This window comes from Mesoplodon bidens (genome assembly GCF_964165515.1).
Source record: "Mesoplodon bidens genome assembly, chromosome: 11".
NCBI lineage: Eukaryota > Metazoa > Chordata > Mammalia > Artiodactyla > Ziphiidae > Mesoplodon > Mesoplodon bidens.
In genome coordinates this window covers 25,317,462-25,336,306 of record NC_138167.1, presented here as the reverse complement: position 1 = coordinate 25,336,306, position 18,845 = coordinate 25,317,462, and the positions used below count along the sequence as shown (strand labels likewise).

The following is an 18,845-nucleotide window of genomic DNA, read 5'->3' as shown; positions in this document are numbered from 1 at the left end:
GGGAAAGGAAGTAAGGAGTGCTTAGAAGGGAAGATTTCAATTTTCAAATGCCATATTTTATTGCTTTTAATCTTATATATAATCTCCCCATTTCCACACAGAGCCCCAAGCATTACATTTTCAGCTAGATTGTAGTCTGAAAGAGAATAGATGTCAGAACTAATTACAGGGTAAAGGGATTTATAACCGTGCCTGTTCAAATGGTTGATCAACTGTAAGAATTTCATACACTACTTACAAAGCAAAAGCAAATAAACAGTCTTCAGTATTTCAGCAAATGTGGTCATCTTTGGTAAAATTATGCTTAGAAATGAGGTTTAATAATGCAAAGAATAAATTAATTACTTAACAAGACCAGGAATTGTGGACTTCATAGTAATTTTCTTAAGTAGATGCTCATTTCCCTGTTTTGAAAATAAAATTAAACTGGGCATTTTGTCTCACAGAGTGAGATGCTAGCTATATCCTGTAAATTAATATTTATCCTTATCTTCTGTGCTTTTCCACCTTGCCTGCCAGGAGAAATGTTCATCCATGTGTATTCTGCTTCCTTGATTCATTATATAAGTTTATTAGCTGGTGTTTATAATCTATTTCATATTTTTACTATTTATTTGAACCACCTTGCCCAGTAACCCTAATTTTTTAAATCCCTGAACAAATTTTACTATCTTACACTGACTGTTTTTTGCTACAAGGCTGTTTCCAAGGCCTCCAGGTCTTTGTACATTGTATTACTTATATTTTACTCTTCCTCTTTATTTATTATATAAGTTCATCAGCTGGTATTTATATTTTGCTTCAGAGCTGTTAAAAAAATATTCATGACACTTGTTGAAGATGGGAAGACAGACTTTATTCAAGGTGGAGGGGCACCTTTATTCAAGGTGTAGGGACCACCACAATGGGGTCTTGCAGTGGAGAGGGAGATTAGAGGCTTCTCTAAATGCTGCATGGACAAGTGGGAATTTATCACCAAGGAGCAGAGTGGAGGTCAGCGGATAAGAAATTAGTAAGAGGAAACATCATGGGTATGGGGGATTCTGACTAAACTGACCTAACAGGATTCTTGTGGAAGGCAGGCTTAGGTGATTAAACATCACCTGGGGGATGGTGGAGAATTCAGAACTTGATCAGATATCCAGAATGATCATGTAATGAGAGGGGAGATGGTTTCTGCTAAACTGACTTATCTAGGTTCTTGCTAAAACTGAATTTTACAAAGAAATGCACAAATGGGCTTAAGAAAGGTTAGGAGTCTAACTAAAGTTTGGTCAAGCAGAGAATCTTTGTCAGTGTCTTGATATGCTTTTTTTCTGGATCTTCCTTTTCAGTCACCCAATTCTCTTTGTATCCTTTTTACAGTCTTTTATTGATCTTTTGCTTTAGGGACACTTCCAAGGATTCTACTTCAAAGATCTGTCACTAGATCTTAGTACCTTTTTTTTTACCGCTATAAACCTATTCTTTAAAAAAAAAAAAAAACACTACAACAAAACAACACAACACAAAAAACAACACAACAACAAAAAACATTTTAAGAGGGGTTACCTTCCTTTGCTACCATTTTTATAATAATTATTCAGTGTTCCCCTAAATAGCAGACCGGAACGAGATGATTCGTCAGTTTGAAACCAAAGCCATGCATAAGTTATTTAAAAAGCAACAAAAGAAGCAGCATTCTCATTTTAAGCTTTTTGTAAATTGGATACTTCATTAATAAGAAAATTTTAAATTGTGAATTGTCAGTAATGCAATATGACTTCCCCTGAATGGCAAAAATATAAATTCATTTCTTAACTTGTGTATAGCTCTGTGCTGTCAGGGATATACTCAAGAGTAAATATTTCTAGAATAGTACAATGAATACAGTCATGGGGATGCTAAATCAAGACCTGAGAAATCTTTTTAAATAGTTTGATATATGAAGAAAACATAGGCAGAACACTCTTTGACATAAATAGTAGCAAAATTTTTTGGATCTGTCTCCTAAAGCAAAGGAAATAAAAGCAAAAATAAACAAATAAGACCTAATTAAACTTAAAAACTTTTGCATAGCAAAGAAAACCATCAACAAAACCAAAAGACAACCTACTGAATGGGAGAAAATATTTGCAAATGATATGACCAATAAGGAATTAATATCCAACACAAATAAACAGCCCATACAACTCAACATCAAAAAAACAAACAACCCAATTAAAAAATGGGGGCTTCCCTGGTAGCGCAGTGGTTGAAAGTCTGCCTGCCGATGCAGGGGACACAGTTTCGTGCCCCGGTCCGGGAAGATCCCACATGCCGCGGAGCGGCTGGGCCCGTGAGGCATGGCTGCTGAGCCTGCACGTCCGGAGCCTGTGCTCCGCAACGGGAGAAGCCACAACAGTGAAAGGCCCGTGTAATGCAAAAAAAAAAAAAAAAAAAAAAAATGGGCAGAAGACCTGAATAGACATTTTTCCAAAGAAGACATACACAGATGGCCAACAGGCACAAGAAAGATGCTCAACATCATTAATCATCAAAGAAGTGCAAATTAAAACCAGAGAAGTATCAGTTCACACCTGTCAAAATGGCTGTTATCAAGAGGACCACAAATAACAAATGTTGGTGAGGATGTGGAGAAAATGGAACCCTCGAATACTATTGGTGGGAACGTAATCAGTGAGGTCACTAAGGAAAACAGTATGGAGGTTTCTTAAAAAACTAAAAATAGAACTATTGCTATATTTTATAGCATTTCCACTTCTGGGTATTTACCTGAAAAAAACAGAAAACACTAATTCGAAAAGATACATGCACCCCAATTTATTTATTTTGTTTGCATTGGGTCTTAGTTGTGGCATGCAGCACCTTTCCTTGTGGCATGCGTGCTTCTCTCTAGTTGTGGCGCGCAACTATAAAAATAAATAAATGTTCATAGCAGCATTATTTATAAATTGCCAAGATATGAAAGCAACTTAAGTGTCCATCAACAGATGAATGGATACAGAAGATGTGATGTGTGTGTGTGTGTGTGTGTATATATACACACACACATACATATATACACACAATGGAATATTACTCAGCCATAAAAAAGAATGAAAACTTGGAATTTGCAACAACATGGATGGACATGGAGGGTATTATGCTATTACTTATATGTGGAATCTAAAAACTAAAACAAATTAGTGAACATAACAGAACAGAAACAGATTCACAGATACAGAGAACAAACTAGTGGTTACCAGTGGGGATAGTGAAGCGGGGAGGGACAAGATAGGAGGAGGGAATTAAGAAGTACAAACTACTATGCACAAAATAAATATGCTACAAGGATAATACTGTACAACACAGGAAATGTAGCCAATATTTTATAATAACTGTAAATGGAATATAACCTTTAAAAATTGTGACTCACTTTGGGACTTCCCTGGTGGTCCAGTGGCTAAGAATCTGCCTTCCAGTGCAGGGGACACTGGTTTGATCCCTGGTCGGGGAACTAAGATCCTACATGCTGCAGGGCAACTAAGCCTGCGTGCCACAATGAAAGGTCCCACATGCCACAGCTAAGACTCGATGCAAACAAAACTAAATAAATAAAATTTTTTAACTAAAAAAAAAAATAAAAATTGTGAATCACTTGTGAAAAATTGTGAATCACTTGTTGTATACCTGAAACTTGTATAATATTGTATATCAACTATACCGCAATAAAAAATTAATTGTAAATAAAAATAAAACCACCTATAATGCCATCACCATGAGATGTTAACATTTGGTTTTATGACCTTCCATTGCATGGATCCTGATATGTGTGCATGTCCATACTTATTTTGTTTTGTTTTTTTACAAAAATAGAAAATGCTTACACAATGTTGTATCCTGCTTTTTCATTCATTGTTGTATCATAAGTACTCTCCCATATTATTGATATTCCTAGTAACTTAATTTTTTTATTTATTTTATTTTTTTAAATTTATTTTATTATTTTATTTTTATTTATTTTTGGCTGAGTTGGGTCCCTGCTGCTGTGAGCAGGCTTTTCTCTAGTTGCGGCGAGCAGGGGCTACTCTTCGTTGCGGTGTGCGGGCTTCTCGTTGTGGTGGCTTCTCTTGTTGCAGAGCACGGGCTCTAGGCACGCGGGCTCAGTAGTTGTGGCTCGCGGGCTTAGCTGCTCCGCTGCATGTGGGATCTTCCCGGACCAGGGCTCGAACCCATGTCCCCTGCATTGGCAGGCGGATTCTCAACCACTGCGCCACCAGGGAAGCCCAACTTAATTTTTTTAAATGACTATGTGATGTTTCATTATATAGCACCTCCTACTGTTGAACATTTGGGTTGCTTTGAGCACATTTACTTGATTCTAAGTAACTGTTGGTTGTAAGATCTGCTATTAATTCAAAAGCTTTTTGGAAAAATTATACTTTAAACATGTATATGAAGTATAAGATTCATCCTAGTTTCAGGAACATTTAAAAGCCAAAATGTGAGTCTTAGAATAATGGAAACACAGAATTGGTTATTGCATATATGCTGTGATGAGTGTCTATAAACCTAAATATTAGACTGTGTCTCTGATTACATTTATTTAGGGTATATTTATAGAAGGGGCAGGTGATGTAGTTGACTCTGCAAATAAAATGGCTGAAAGACATGATACCAACCCTTCAAGCGTTTATAGTAGAGAGGATTGTATAGAAAATAGAGATAAGTAAGTATAACACACTGTAATAAATAATACAATTGGAGCGTATAAGAGGGGTAGCTAATTTAGATTTGGAAGAACCATAGAAGACTTCCTGTGTAGCATCTAAAGCTGTCTGAGAGATGAATAGAAGTTGGGAGAAAACTTCATCTTCAAAAGCTCAAAGGTGAGAGAGCTTATCCCATTGGAAGCACTGAGGTAGTTGAAGACAACTGGAGTTTTAAGGTAGAAAGGATGATCAGCAGAGAGTTTAAGTAAGCTAAGAATTGAAAAATAGCCATTGGATTGGCAGTGAGGGCTATAAATGGCTTCAGGAGCATTTTCAGGGAGAAGAAGCTGATCTGAGATGAACAAAATATCCAAAGATAAATAAGTAGAGGCCTTACATCTAAACTTTTCTTAAGAATGTTTACATGAGAAGAGTGAAAAAAAAACAGATTTAAATTTAACTATCGAATGTCGAGAGAGACCAGCATACTTGTAAGCTGAAGGGCAATCCTCATTTGAGAGAGAAAAATTGGAGCTATGGCATAGGCAGTTTCTAATGGAGCAGATTGGAGAAGGCAAGAGAGAACTGGTCAGGGATCCTGGTGGAAGCAATAGTTGTGGCCAATATACATTATACTTTGGGATTAGAAGAAAGATGACGGGTTTGCGTGTGTGCATCATTGAAGTAGAGGGTAGGAAGAGGGAGACAAGGCTGGGTCATCTGTTGAGTGTAGGCACTTGAGGATAAAGTGAGAGGTTTGGGAATGGGGAGCGGGGGAAAGTTGATAAAGGGCAGGTAAAGTGATTCATGGTAGTCATGAGGGAGATCAGTAACTAATTTGCATGGATTTTTTAAAAGGAAGTGAGAGGGTAGTCTCTATCCAGGTTTGGGGTTCTGTTGGGCAGGTAAGGTGGAAAAGAGGATCATTACAGCTACTGTGCATTTTTTGACCTCGGTTCCAACAAAGCATTGATTGTGGTGATGATTGCATACCTCTATGAATATACTAAAAACCATTGAATTGGATACTTTAAATGGGTGAATTGTATGTATCTAAATTACATCTCAATAAAGCTGCTATATATTTTTAAAAAGAATTGATTGAAAAATAAGTATTGTTGGTCTTTGGTTTTCAACAGTACATTCTTTCTATTTTAAAGACAAGTGATCGCATTTTATTTTTGTTTGGTTGTTTCTGTTAACCTACCCCTTCTGTTCTTTCAGTCGCTGGGTAAGTCGGAGTGCCACTGCACAGCGCCGGAAAGACCGCCTTCGCCAACATTCCGAGCATGTTGGGCTGGACAACGACTTGAGGGAGGTATGTGGGCTGCCATCCCGGGATGCCTTGATGCAAGAGCTGTGATCTAGGCTTACTTAACCCAGCAGGTGTCATTGTGTGGGTTCTTTTGTGTTCTTCTAAAAGAATCGTTCAATTATGTTTTAAAATAGTAATCCTTTTATACTGACATAGCTGAAAGCACCTTTTTTTCCATTTTTTGTAATTTTAATACATCTAAAATAAGGCTGTAAAACAAGTCTCCCTGTGTACCACATCAAGTAAAGGCTAAGCTTAGGATAAATTTTGGTCAGTATTTCTCCCACAGGGAAAAAAAGCTATAAGAAGCATAGACTTTCTAAGTTTCAAGCATAATTTAAACTTAGTAAGTAAAGATATCTTTGCCTGTGCTTTGTCCTTGGCTTGCTGACACCATTTTTAGGAGTGTTTTAAAATTATTTTAAATTGAGATCCTTATGCTTTATTTGTACTACTTGAAAATAAAATGGTAATTACACATTTGAATAATGATAAGTAAGTTTTTTTTTTCTTGTGATCAAAAGAAAATGCAGGGCTTCCCTGGTGGCGCACTGGTTGAGAGTCCGCCTGCCGATGCAGGGGACACAGGTTCGTGCCCCGGTCCGGGAGGATCCCACATGCCACAGAGCGGCAGGGCCCGTGAGCCATGGCCTCTGAGCCTGCGCGTCCAGAGCCTGTGCTCCGCAGTGGGAGAGGCCACAACAGTGAGAGGCCCGCGTACCGCAAAAAAAAAAAGAAAAAGAAAATGCAGTCAGAAGATCCGTTAACTATTTTCTAAACTCAGATGGGTAGAAATAAAGCAGAAAACAGCATTCCAAATATATATATTGCTCTTTGTTGATGTGTCCATGTATATATATATGATTTTAAACATTTTCTTAAGAACTGAAGCATAACCTGTCTACTGCTTTTCTTTTGTGCTGCTGTATTTCTTCTCTCCCTTCCCTTCTGCTGTGACTTTATCATATGCATGCTTGTTTTGCTGTCTCTTTCTCCCTGTCCTTGGTTTTGTTTTTTTTTTTGCTTTTCTGTCATTGGCACTTCTCCATCCTCTTAGCCTTCCGGGGAACTTGTGGTCTGCCAGAAGTCCATGGCATTCTGGGAGTGGGATCAGGGTCCACCTCCTCCTGCACGGCTTCCTAAAAAATCCTTCTCTGAGTGCTGCCTGGTATGTTCTTTGCCTGAAAGTGCTTTGCAGATGTTCCTGAACCTTGTCTTTGGTGTTCCTCGAATCATCCACGTGTGTGAGTGCACCTAGCCTCTAGAATGCCTCACATCACCTTGTGACGTGAACTGTTAGCTCTCTAATTCCTTTTGTGATTGGTACCTTTTCATGGTGGTGTGCACTAACAAGAGTAATTCTATACCATGGGCAGACAAAACTGATTATTTGAATTCCCTATCAGTGGTGGGGTTTTTTGTTTTGTTTTGTTTTTTGTTTTTGTTTTTGTTTTGTTTTGTTTTGTTTTGCCGTATGCGTACCTCTCACTGTTGTGGCCTCTCCCGTTGCGGAGCACAGGCTCCGGACACGCAGGCTCAGCGATCTATGGCTCACAAGCCCAGCCGCCCCGCGGCATGTGGGATCCTCCTGGACCGGGGCATGAACCCGCGTCCCCTGCATCAGCAGGCGGACTCCCAACCACTGCGCCACCAGGGAAGCCCCAGTGGTGTTTTTGAGGGTGAAAGGGGGGACTAGATTTAGCACAATTGTTTTTCTTCCAAAGGGGAAATACATTAACTATTCAAATATTCTTATTTAAGCATTTTGCAAAAGTGCAGAAGTGATTCATTTTCAAACAGCTTTTCTTTTGCCGAGTTTTATCTCCACAGTGTTTTAATTTACCCTTCCTTATTCCTGGTCTGTATTTTATATGGTCAGAAAATCAGATCATCAATATAGAATCTTAGTGCTAAGAGGAACATTTGAGGTAACTTTGTCCAACTTGACATGATTTAACTGAAGTCCAAGAGGCTTGCCTAAAGTCAAATGGACACGCAAAGTCAGGGCTAGGCCCACAGGCCAGGCCTCCTTACTCCAAGCCAGTGCTCTTCCCAGTAACCCTACACACTGAGTTGCACTGAAGAGCTACTCACTTGAGGGCCAGAGTTACTTAGGACTCCTGGTTGTATTCTTTCCCATTATGACATATTAATATAAATTTACTTAACTTTACAGTGGTCTGCTCTCACAGGCTCCATGCTGGTTAGAGGGACAGTGTGTTTATTAGAAAATTCAGGGAAAGCCTGTACTAAAGAGCAGTTATTTCAGTGTTTACTGAATAATAGGATATATTTTCATAGGTAGCTCCTACTGATTTGCTTTTGGCTTAGGCAAAAACAATGAAGAGCATAATAGAAATCTCAAAAGAAACGTGGGGTGACTTCCCTCTGTAGGGAAATCAACTTATTATAAAACCACTCCTGGTGAAAGATTTCTCTTTCTTCTTAGTTTTTTATCTTAAAATACACCTTTTCTTCCAGCGACCCCAAAGAAAATCACATTCTTATCGTCACTTGTTTACTGTAAAGGCACTGCTCTATTTTTGTAGTATACAGGGGCAGCCTCACTTCTTGCTGTGAGGAAGGGTCTTGAGCCACCCCTGTATCCATTCTGTGCATGTCTGTGGAATGTTGCTTATTTTGTGGCTTCAGCAAAGATGCTCAGAAGGAGAGTTTGCACGTGGCCCTGTGGAATTCACTGTTGGCTAATACTACATCTGCCCTGTATGTGCAGGGTGATTGGTGAATATGGCCACTCAAAGGACAGCCCCATTCTAGCTTTCTGTCATTTATAAAATAAAACATAAACTTTAAACAGTGCTTAATTTTTAATCCAATTATTGACTTTTAAAAATCTAATTATGCATATATTTCAGAGAAAAGAAAAATGCCTGTGGCTTCTTCCTAGCCTCTTGCCTGACCATGTACTTCACTTCTTGTAGCCAGTGTATTTCTTCCTAAGCCAAGTTTAATACTTAACTCTTCTTGAGAATTGAGTGTTGTAGTGGGTCTGTCTGCATTTGCACAAGTCCTAAAGATGGAGGAATTGAGGCTGGGGGAGAAATAGAACCCTTTTAACATTTAACAATTAACAGTTGTTTTTACCAACCATTTATCTCTAATTTGTAATATTCCAGATAACATTAGTACAACCTGAAATGATAGGACATGCAGGTATTATAATCTCATATATGATCCCTGTCTTATATCTCAGGTTTGTTTTTCTGAAACTTTTCATTTCCTGCTTTTATTTATTTGAACATTAACCTTCAGGATGTTTTGCTAGACCTCGTTACACTTAATTTCCCTAGTGGTGATAATTGACTCTCACTGTCAATTTTTCCTCTTTCTTTGACCCTCAAAAAGTTTTGAAGCAGAAAGAAGTATATACAACTGTTATAGCAACTAAACCCTTGCAGAGTTCATTTCATTTTTTAATCTGTTCTTAAAATAATTACACTGGAAAAGAGATTATTTTGTTAATGCTGCCTTTCGTCAGGAGAGCTGGTGGAAGTAGAAGGTAAAATGGATTCGTTGAATCCCTAATTGGTGAGATTTTTAACAAATTGTACTAGATTTAGCAGGTTATTTTTCTTCCAAGGGGGAATGTATTAAATGTGCAAACTCTCTTTTATTTAAAGAATGCAAAGGATTTTACACATCTTTTTCTTACAATATCAAATTTCCCCTTAAGATAGAAAAGATAGACTTCACATATGTATCTGTGGGAGGATGTGCTGGCTTGCAATCTCTCTGTCTCCAATAAACTGCTGCTTTTACTATATAATTTAGAGCAATTATTCTCTAAATATGGACCTAAAACACTTAGACTTTTTGGAGATTCTGCCCTGTGGTCCTGATACAAACATAAGGTATCTGGATGAGCTTTTGCAGTTACCACAGAAAGAAGAAAGGCAACAGCTGTCCTGCGCTAATTACGTGTAGTGATTTTTTTTTTTTTTTCCTGGAAGTTCACTAATCAAAGCTCAAGAGCAGTGGTCTGAGTTTCTGTGGTCCTCTCTGAGCCATTGATGTCTCCTAAAATGATATTTCTGCTTTCTTTTGACTGTGGAACAAGGTAAAGGAGGGATGTAGCAAAACGTCTTGGAAACAAGAGGCCTCCTCCTGCATTTGGAGCACATGATACTTTTCAGAGTGATCTCATAGCTTTCTGTGAGGCAGGTGGGCTTGTTTTATGCCCATTTTATGAAAAAGCAGATATGCCTGAGGTTGTAAAATTTGTTGCAACCATTTTCCAGAGCTCCTGATTTTACTGTTGTGACTTGATTAGAGCAAAGGGTTGGGTTGGACAGCACTGCCCAAGAGGTTAGAAGCATGTCAAGGCTCTTGTTTTGTGGGGAGATGGGTGGAGGAAACCAGTGATCTGAGAATCACTGGGTTCCTGGAGAACCTTGGATTTGTTATTCAGACATGCAAATTTTTCCATCCCAGCCATGACCCTGACTAATCACACCCCTGGGTATTCACAGTAAAAAGACTGAACTAGATGAGACACCATCTCATTTTGAATGAGTTTTTACTTGGTGTGGCTTCTGTCACTCTCCTTTTCACAGGGCTAACAGTAGAGGGGGTATGAATACCCTCTGCCTTTCAGTGTGCTAAACCTTGAACGGCTATTGCACGTATACACTTATGGCCTTTCTTTGCATCTTTTTGTTCCCGCACTTGTTTGTAAGGTTAAGTAGGTCAGAAGAATATCTGATGTTTATGCATTAAAAATACTCTTTAATTTTTAGAAATACATGCAAGAGGCACGAAGTTTAGGAAAAAACCTGAGGCAACCCAAATTGTCAGACCTCTCTCCTGCAGTGATTGCACAAACCAACTGGAAATTTGTAGAAGGCTTATTAAAAGAATGTAGAATGAAGGTATGTATTACTCACTGTGCAGGACAGTGTACATTCATGTTCAGTCCATGTATGAAGCTAAGATGAGCTGAGCCAACCCCCACTTGAGCCTGTAGCTTCCCTAGAAGGACACTTTTACTGGGGCATAAACCTCATGTGCTCTTTACTGAGGGCATGAACCTCCATGGGTTCTGTTACCCACAGAATCAGTGACATGGGAGCCCTGCATGGTTTTTCTCACCTTTCAGTCATTGCTATCTTCCTCTCCAACATGACAGATATTAAGCCAGTCAGAAGTTGTGTCAGGGATGTCGTCATCTTATGTGAAAGGCAACACATTTTTTTGTATGTGTTTATATGTGTCTCTATGTGCACCTGTGTAGAACCTTATCTGTGCTCATGTGTGTGCGTATATCCATAAAGAAGAAGACCTTAGCTGTGTTGTAGGTTTGTATATATTACACATGAGTCTCCTCTCAGACATCTGTGTTTATCAGAGGTAGCAATACAAATTGACAAAACTCAGAACATCATTTTAGCCAATAACTTCATTCATTTATTTGACAGTCATTTCTTGAGTACCTTCTCTGTATTCAGTAAATGCACTATTTTAGCATCAGCTTACAATGCTGAATCACAGAGACAAGGTCCTTGCCTAGAGGAACTAGATTCTCTCTCACTTTACATTTTATAAGGGCAGCTAAGTCTGCTGTAACTTAACTTTCTTGAAACTGACTTCCATTTCCTTTCCATTTTCTGGTACATACTCATAGCAGAGAAGACATGAAAGAGAAAAAGAGGAAGGAAAAAAAGAGGTCTGCTTCACTCACAAATTAGACAGTTCTGAAAAAACTTAGAGCTGCCTGTTTGTATTGTGGTTTTTGCCTAAGTGCAATCAAAACTAAGTGTGAATATCTTTAGTATGCTAAGATGAAGTGTGAGTTGTGGCAGAATGGGGTTTTCAGATTCTATAGTATATTTTCTAGGCCTGGTGTAATCCCCCGATGTTATTCAAGTAAGTAATCTGAAAATTATTGTACATAAGCATTTACATGAGGATACTTTAAAACAGCATCAGAGTCTCTCTTTAGTGACTATTTCTCTGACAAAATAGTAAAAGTATACATAATATTACTTGTTAGTTGACCACAGAGATTAAGACACTTTTCCCAAGGTGATTCAAAATCTGCAGTTAGAGGTATAATGAAGGGGAACCCAGATCTCCTGATCCAGGAATTGACTTGATGGCTTTTGGGCTCACTGCTGGGGTTAACACTTGTGACCACATGTGATATTTTCAGACAAAACGCATGTTGGTGGAAAAGATGGGACACGAAGCAGTGGAACTGGGCCACGGGGAAGCAAACATAACCGGCTTGGAGGAGAACACCCTGATCGCCAGCCTCTGTGACCTGCTGGAAAGGATATGGAGCCATGGCTTGCAGGTCAAGCAGGTAACAGTCTCAAGAGGCCCTGGTGACAGGGCGAGTTAGGAGCTCTGTTAAGAAAAGTAACAGAAAAAGATACTATAAAAATTAAAGGTTATGTCCCTTTGTCACAGGATGACTAGAAATACGCCACAGGCATTTTAATTCCAGAAAAAGAAAATATAACCCATGATTAGCAGGCAGTTTGGGACTCTTTTCCGGTAAACAGGAAAAGATAAAACAACACATTCACTGCGGAGGCTGTATCCCCTGTAGGTTCCATTAAGTATCTGCTTTCATCACTGTCCAAGAAAAAAGGCTATTAGCCAGAATTAACAGTTCTTTGCCATTTTAAGTTATCTGGTTATTCAAGGCAGAAACACAGATGATTTCTTTGCTTTTGTCCCTCATTTCCCTTTCTATTTTTTTTTTTTGTCTGTTCATCTTCCTCTCTTTGTCCCCTTTTCTCTTTCTCCTCTTGCCCCAGTTTTCTTCCCTCATTGCTACTGCATACATCCAAACATATTTTGCATACAGAAGTACATTCTGTGCTGCTGGAGCCTTTAATTCCATGCTTGCTTGTGTGCCCAGTGTAGACAGTCCTAGTTACATACAACTAAGTAACAGCTGAGCTGAAGTCGGGAATTTCCTTGCCTGCACTTCCGCCCTTTGCTGAGCTGCCCTTCCCCAGGCTGTTGCCAGTCTTGTCAGTGAGGCAAAGGATGACCCTCACTACACAGGGAGTGGGATGCTCAGAATGTCACCCAGCTAGGAATGGATGGTCTTGGGTCTCCCAGCTTCAAAAAATAGGCATTTCAATGTGAATAGTTTTGATAAGTTATTTTTTGATGAATCATTTCTTATAAAATGAAAAATTGTATATGCCTTGTACTTTCAGGGGAAGTCAGCTTTGTGGTCACATTTAATTCAGTTTCAGGACAGAGAAGAGAAACAAGAGCACCTTGCAGATTCACCAGGTGAGAACTCATTGGCTTGATTGTTTCTACAGCACTGGCAGCAGTGAACCATGTGAAAAATCAGTACCTATGGCTTTGTCTCCACCTCTCTCAAGCTGACGCTCATCCCATCTTGCCCAAAGTGGGGTAAAGTAGAAGGAGCAATATTACGTACTAGCTGTGAGACCTGGGAAAAGTCCCTTGACCTTTCTGATCTTCAGCTTCCTCATCCACAAGATAGGGAAAATAATATTAGCCATGCCAAGGCTGTAGTGTTGATCAAATCAGAAAACATTTGAAAACTTCTAATGAGTTGTAATCATAGATCATACAAGTAGTATTCCTTACTCTCACCAGTATTAGGGTGTGGTGTATACTGTTTTTTTCCTAAATAAAAGTTTATTCACAACGTTAATAATCTTTCAGGGGAGAAAACATGTATATATGTTTCAAAAGTATTCAGAAATCAGATTTCTTCCATTTATAACAAGACATCTCATGTTACAGTATCATGAGTCATTAGCTAATAACGGTAAAATAACCATCTATTTCACAAAAAGTAGAAGTAACAGTGGAAAACCAGTAGAGGTAAAATGTTTTATAGTGAGTCAGCTATTTGGGAACATTTTCTAAAATTATTACTTTAGACATTGAAAAATGTAAAAAAAAAAAAGTTTTATTTTTTTAAAAACTCATAAGCCAACCACCAGCGTAAGAAATAAAGCATTGCAAATATGATTTGAACCACCCTATTTCCATTCCCCTCACTGCCCCTAGAGGGCAATACTACCCTAAATGTGGTGTTTATTGTTGGAAACCTAGTTTTTCAATGTATCCAATAAAACAGCTAGGAATATGAATTTGATACTACATTGCCCTGGAGCCCCTCTAAACAGAATGTCAAGGTTCTGATGTCCCGGGATGTAACTATATTTATAAAGATTTAGATCGAGCTTAAAAGCATTCTCTAGTGTCCATCTATCTCCGTTGTCCATTTTTCTATTGAAAAAGTAAAAATGCATTGGCATATTCCCTGAAACTATCTCTAACGTTTACTCACATTCATAGAAGATTTAGCTGTTCAGACGTAAGGCCATAACCGAGGTAGTTTACCCTAATTAGGATAAATAAATTCCTAGGAAGAAATAACCATTTGTAGGATGAAATGTTACAAAGCCAAGCTCAGTTAAGCAGGGGGGTGGAAGCATTTGACTCTTGTGCTGAGCAGGCATGTGAGAATGTCCAGCTGTTAAAGTGAGCAGCTACCAGGCAACACCAGCAAGTTCATGGCTTTGAATGGTCGAATTGTGGGTGGTTGAGCTAGAGACCAGAGACTCAGCTGTTTGCAGGGCCTTTCAGTCAGTCAATAATGACACCAGTAAAACTCTGAAGTCAAGGCTCAGAAATATGGAATGTGTCAAAGCCTCATGCAGTCCCTGTGCTGCACTGCCAGGTGTCAATGAAGGGCTGGAGATCTAAGAACGAACATAAGCTAAACATTGTACTGATCCTAAGTAGGATTAATGTAAGCTGTGTAGCTTTTGAAATCAAATTTATTGTCTGTTTGAAGGGGTGGATTTGATAAACATTGCTCTAACACTTCTGATAAGTCAGCCCACGAAGTTAGGACTTAAAAAGATGACAGTGTGAAATGTATTTGAAAAAATCAGTTTAAAAGTAAAATCGTTCATTGTTGAGAAACAGTGTGTTCTAATTATTTAGAAATTAGCAGTTACTGACTTTAATGATTTTAAATCTGGGTGTTTGTTTTTTTCCCCCCAAAATACTTTTTGTTTGCCAACTACTTAGCTTCCTAATTAATGGCAGTAAACAGTCTGCATCTTCATATCAAGGAAAGATCCTCCAAGTCTTTAGAGATTCACAGTGGGTTTGAAGACAGCTCTTATTAGCATCGAGCCAGGATGAGATTAGGTGATAGATCATTACTGTTCTTTCAGAAGCAGCACTAAACAGGAATCAGACATTTTAAGGGTTGCAGAAGAATGGAAAAGATCTGTCTTAGTAAGAGGACCATAGCAGGGTAGACTGTCTTGAAATTTTTTTAATATATTTTATTTTTATAGCAGTTTTAGATTCATGGCAATATTCAAGACATGGTTCAGAGATTTCCCCTGTAGCCTCTGCCCCTACACATGCAGAGCCTCCCTCATCCTCCACCAGAGTAGTACGTTGCTTACAGTTGATGAACATACATTGACATATAGCCACCCTAAGCCCATAGTTTATTTACATTAGGATTCACTCTTGGTGTGCTGTGCCGACTGTGGGTTTAGACACATACATGTTAATGACATGGACCTACCACTGTGGTATCATATAGAGTACCTTCACTGTCCTAATACTGGTGTGTTCCTCCTATTTATCCCTCCCTCTCCTCTAACCCCTGTCATCCACTGACCTTTTTAACTGTCTCCATAGTCTTGCCTTATCCAGAATGTCATATAGTTGAAGTCATATAGGATGAGGCCTTTTCAGATTGGCTTCTTTCACTTAGTAATATGCATTTAAGTTTCCTCCACGTCTTTTAAAACTGTCTTAATTTTGACCTAGTCAAATTTTAGCCAAGTCACTGTACCTAGTAGTTAAAAGTCCTATTTTAGAGAAAAGATCTCAGAATGCAATTGATTCTAGAGAGAGGACTGTTCTTGACATATCACCCCAAAGTTTCTACCTTTAAGAATGTTAACCAGCTTAGACATAGAGGGTGGGGTAAGATGCAGAAGGGAGTGGAAATACCATCTTAAACAGTTATTCTGGATCTAGCCAAGAATTTGGAGTCACTCTTTAAACGTCTTATCTTCATCAAAAGTTTCCTTTAGTTACTTACCTGCCTGTAGACTATAAATGGCTCTATAAAAATAATATATGCAATCTGCACTCTACAAACTTGCTATCTATGCAGTAACATGGATTCAGGCAGAATACAAAGGAATTCCTGTGGCTAAGTATTAAATCCATGAGTGTTTATATTGAAGGAGAAAGTAACCTATTGCATTTGAGTATAGTGAATTAAGAAATACTAATAGAGAGAGTTCCCTGGTGGCCTAGTGGTTAGGATTCAGGGCTTTCCCTGCTGTGGCCCAGGTTCAATCCCTGGTTGGGGAACTGAGATCCTGCAAGCCATGCAGTGTGGCAAAAAAAAAAAAAAAAAAAAAAAAAAAAATATATATATATATATATATATATATATATATATATATATATATACACTAATAGAAATACACATTTTTAAATAGTTCATAAATTTCTCTTCTGGCTAGAGTAGACTTCATGGAAACTTCTTAGATTTTAGATTTCTAGATGAAAAGTATGGCCTTACTCCTTTATTCCTAATCTGCATTTTTGTTCACAGGCTTCTAAACTTTCCTCCAAAGTTACTAATAAAGTACTGTATTAATTTCCTGGGGCTACCATTATACAGGACCATAAACTGGGTGGCTTAAACAACAGGCATTTATGGTAGAGGTACTGGGCATTAGGACTTCAGCATTTTTTGGTTGACAGTTAATCCGATGTTATCATCCAACTATCCCATCAGCAGATTTTTCATAAATCTCTATCTCCATCCCTAGTTCCTAGACGTCCATAGCCCACTAGGTCCTCAAACTCAACACATCCTGAAACAAACTCATTATCTTAGCACCTCTCCCTCCTGTCCCAGTCAGGCTTTCTCCCTTCTCTCCATTTTGCTTAATGACATCAGCACCCTCTTCTCAGTCAAACTATAAGCCAGAAAGTCATCCTTAATGTAACAGCCCACTGGACATGACATCAGAACACTCTGCCCCTTTTAATTAATGGATATGATTGGGCAGGTTTCTTAACCTCTTTGAGCCTCCGTTTCTTCATTTGCAAAATTAAGGTTAAAAAATTTTAAGGAAAGTTTTAACTATGGGATAGTATATATTAATACAGTTTATATTCATACTTAATATTGTTTGTGACTCTTGCTTACCCTTAATCCAGTCATTTAAGTCCACTGCATATTTCTCCTCTTTGTTCTCATTGGCTGACACTGTCTTAGTTCATCCACAGGCTGGCTTTGGAACAACTTCTAGCTCATCTCCCTTATAGCCGTTATACCATCACACTATCACTCTAGTTAACTAACCAAAAAGCACTGAGAAGCATAGCATTTCTTTTCAAAATTTCTTTCCCCTCCCTAGGATTTCTGTAAATGTCTAACTTGTCATTTAAGGTTCTGCCATCTGGCCCTAAGTAATCTCATCTTCCTCAGTGAGTATTTGCTGAGCATTTTGAGGGGCCCTCTGGATAGTCTCAGAATAGGATATGACCAAGCCTCAAGAGGCGTATAATTTAATAGGAGTAACGGAAGTGTTAAATTGTGGTAAGTTTGTGATAGAGGTTCAGTTTTACAAGTCCCATGAGAGAGAGGGAATGACTTATCCAACAGTGTTCCTAGGGGAAAGAGAATATTCAGGAAAGATTTCACACAGAGGCAAAATTAAAGCAAAATTTCTTTTTTTTTTTTTTGAGAACTTACTTTATACCAGGCACTATTATAAGTGCTTTACATCTATTTGAATATGGTAGGTATTGTGACTGTCCCCAGTTTGCCAATGAGGAAACAGACCATAGAGGGGTTAAACGACCAACCCAAGGTCAGTGAGCTATTAAGTTCTCTGTAGGGCTTGAGAAAGCCATGTTCTTAACCATTAAGCTATACTGCTCTCAATCTGAAGTGATAAATAGGCTCTAAACAAGGAGAAAGATACAGAATCACTAAAGGATGAACCAGAGACTTTAACGAATTGCATGGAGACATGAAAAAGTATATCACATGTTTAAGGAATATTGATCAGTGAAGGGTGGCTAGAATACAGGATTCCAAAACAGGATTCCCAGAACATGGTTAGGCCTGTGAATGCTCTTATTGTGGTTGCTACTGCTTCTTTAAATGTCAGACTCCTCTTTTATTAAGTCTCTCACCTGTTCTCTGCTCCCTGAGGCATGATTCCTTGTATTGTCATGTCTTCCTCTGGCCAAGTTGCCAGATTATGGTCTCAGCTCCTTTCTCCTGCCTCATGATCTTTTCTTTTTCTCTTCTCAACCCATTTCATTTTTTTTTAAGTTAATTCATTTGTTTATCTATTTTTGGTCTGTTGGGTCATTGTTGCTATGCACGGGCTTTCTCTACTCTTCATTGCTGTGTGTGTGCTTCTCATTGCTGTGGCTTCTCTTGTTGCGGAGCACAGGCTCTAGGTGTGCGGGCTTCAGTCGTTGTGGGCGCATGGGCTCAGTAATTGTGGCTCACGGGCCCTAGAGCGCAGGCTCAGTAGTTGTGGCGCACGGGCTTGTTTGCTCTGCAGCATGTGAGATCTTCCCGGACCAGGGATCATACCCGTGTCCCCTGCATTGGCAGGTGGATTCTTAACCACTGCGCCACCAGGGAAGTCCCTCAACCCATTTCTTACTAGTTGTGTGGCCATCTTTCATGCCGTCTAATCATCTGGAGTGTAGAGGCATTCTCTGAGGTATTTCACTTTCTCCCCCAAAAGAGGGATGTGCTTTCATTAATTATCACACTTAAGTGATGATAGTCTCAGACAGGAAGACAACCAGCA

At 38.8% G+C, this 18,845-nt stretch overlaps 1 protein-coding gene across 7 annotated transcripts in view; it reads left to right on the top strand.

The window, feature by feature from the left end:
* The window catches only part of DENND5B (DENN domain containing 5B), a 210,393-nt gene that overhangs the window by 156,340 nt on the left and 35,208 nt on the right, over window positions 1–18,845 (top strand). For 5 of the 7 annotated variants that reach the window (XM_081247880.1, XM_081247879.1, XM_081247885.1 and 2 more), the window contains 4 exons: window positions 5,898–5,991; window positions 10,746–10,877; window positions 12,158–12,310; window positions 13,182–13,260. In XM_081247880.1, the coding sequence (XP_081104006.1) occupies window positions 5,898–5,991; window positions 10,746–10,877; window positions 12,158–12,310; window positions 13,182–13,260 (458 nt within the window). Of the gene's footprint in view, window positions 1–5,897; window positions 5,992–7,045; window positions 7,157–10,745; window positions 10,878–12,157; window positions 12,311–13,181; window positions 13,261–18,845 lie in introns of all 7 variants that reach the window. The other 2 variants (XM_081247883.1, XM_081247884.1) reach the window with 1 other exon arrangement.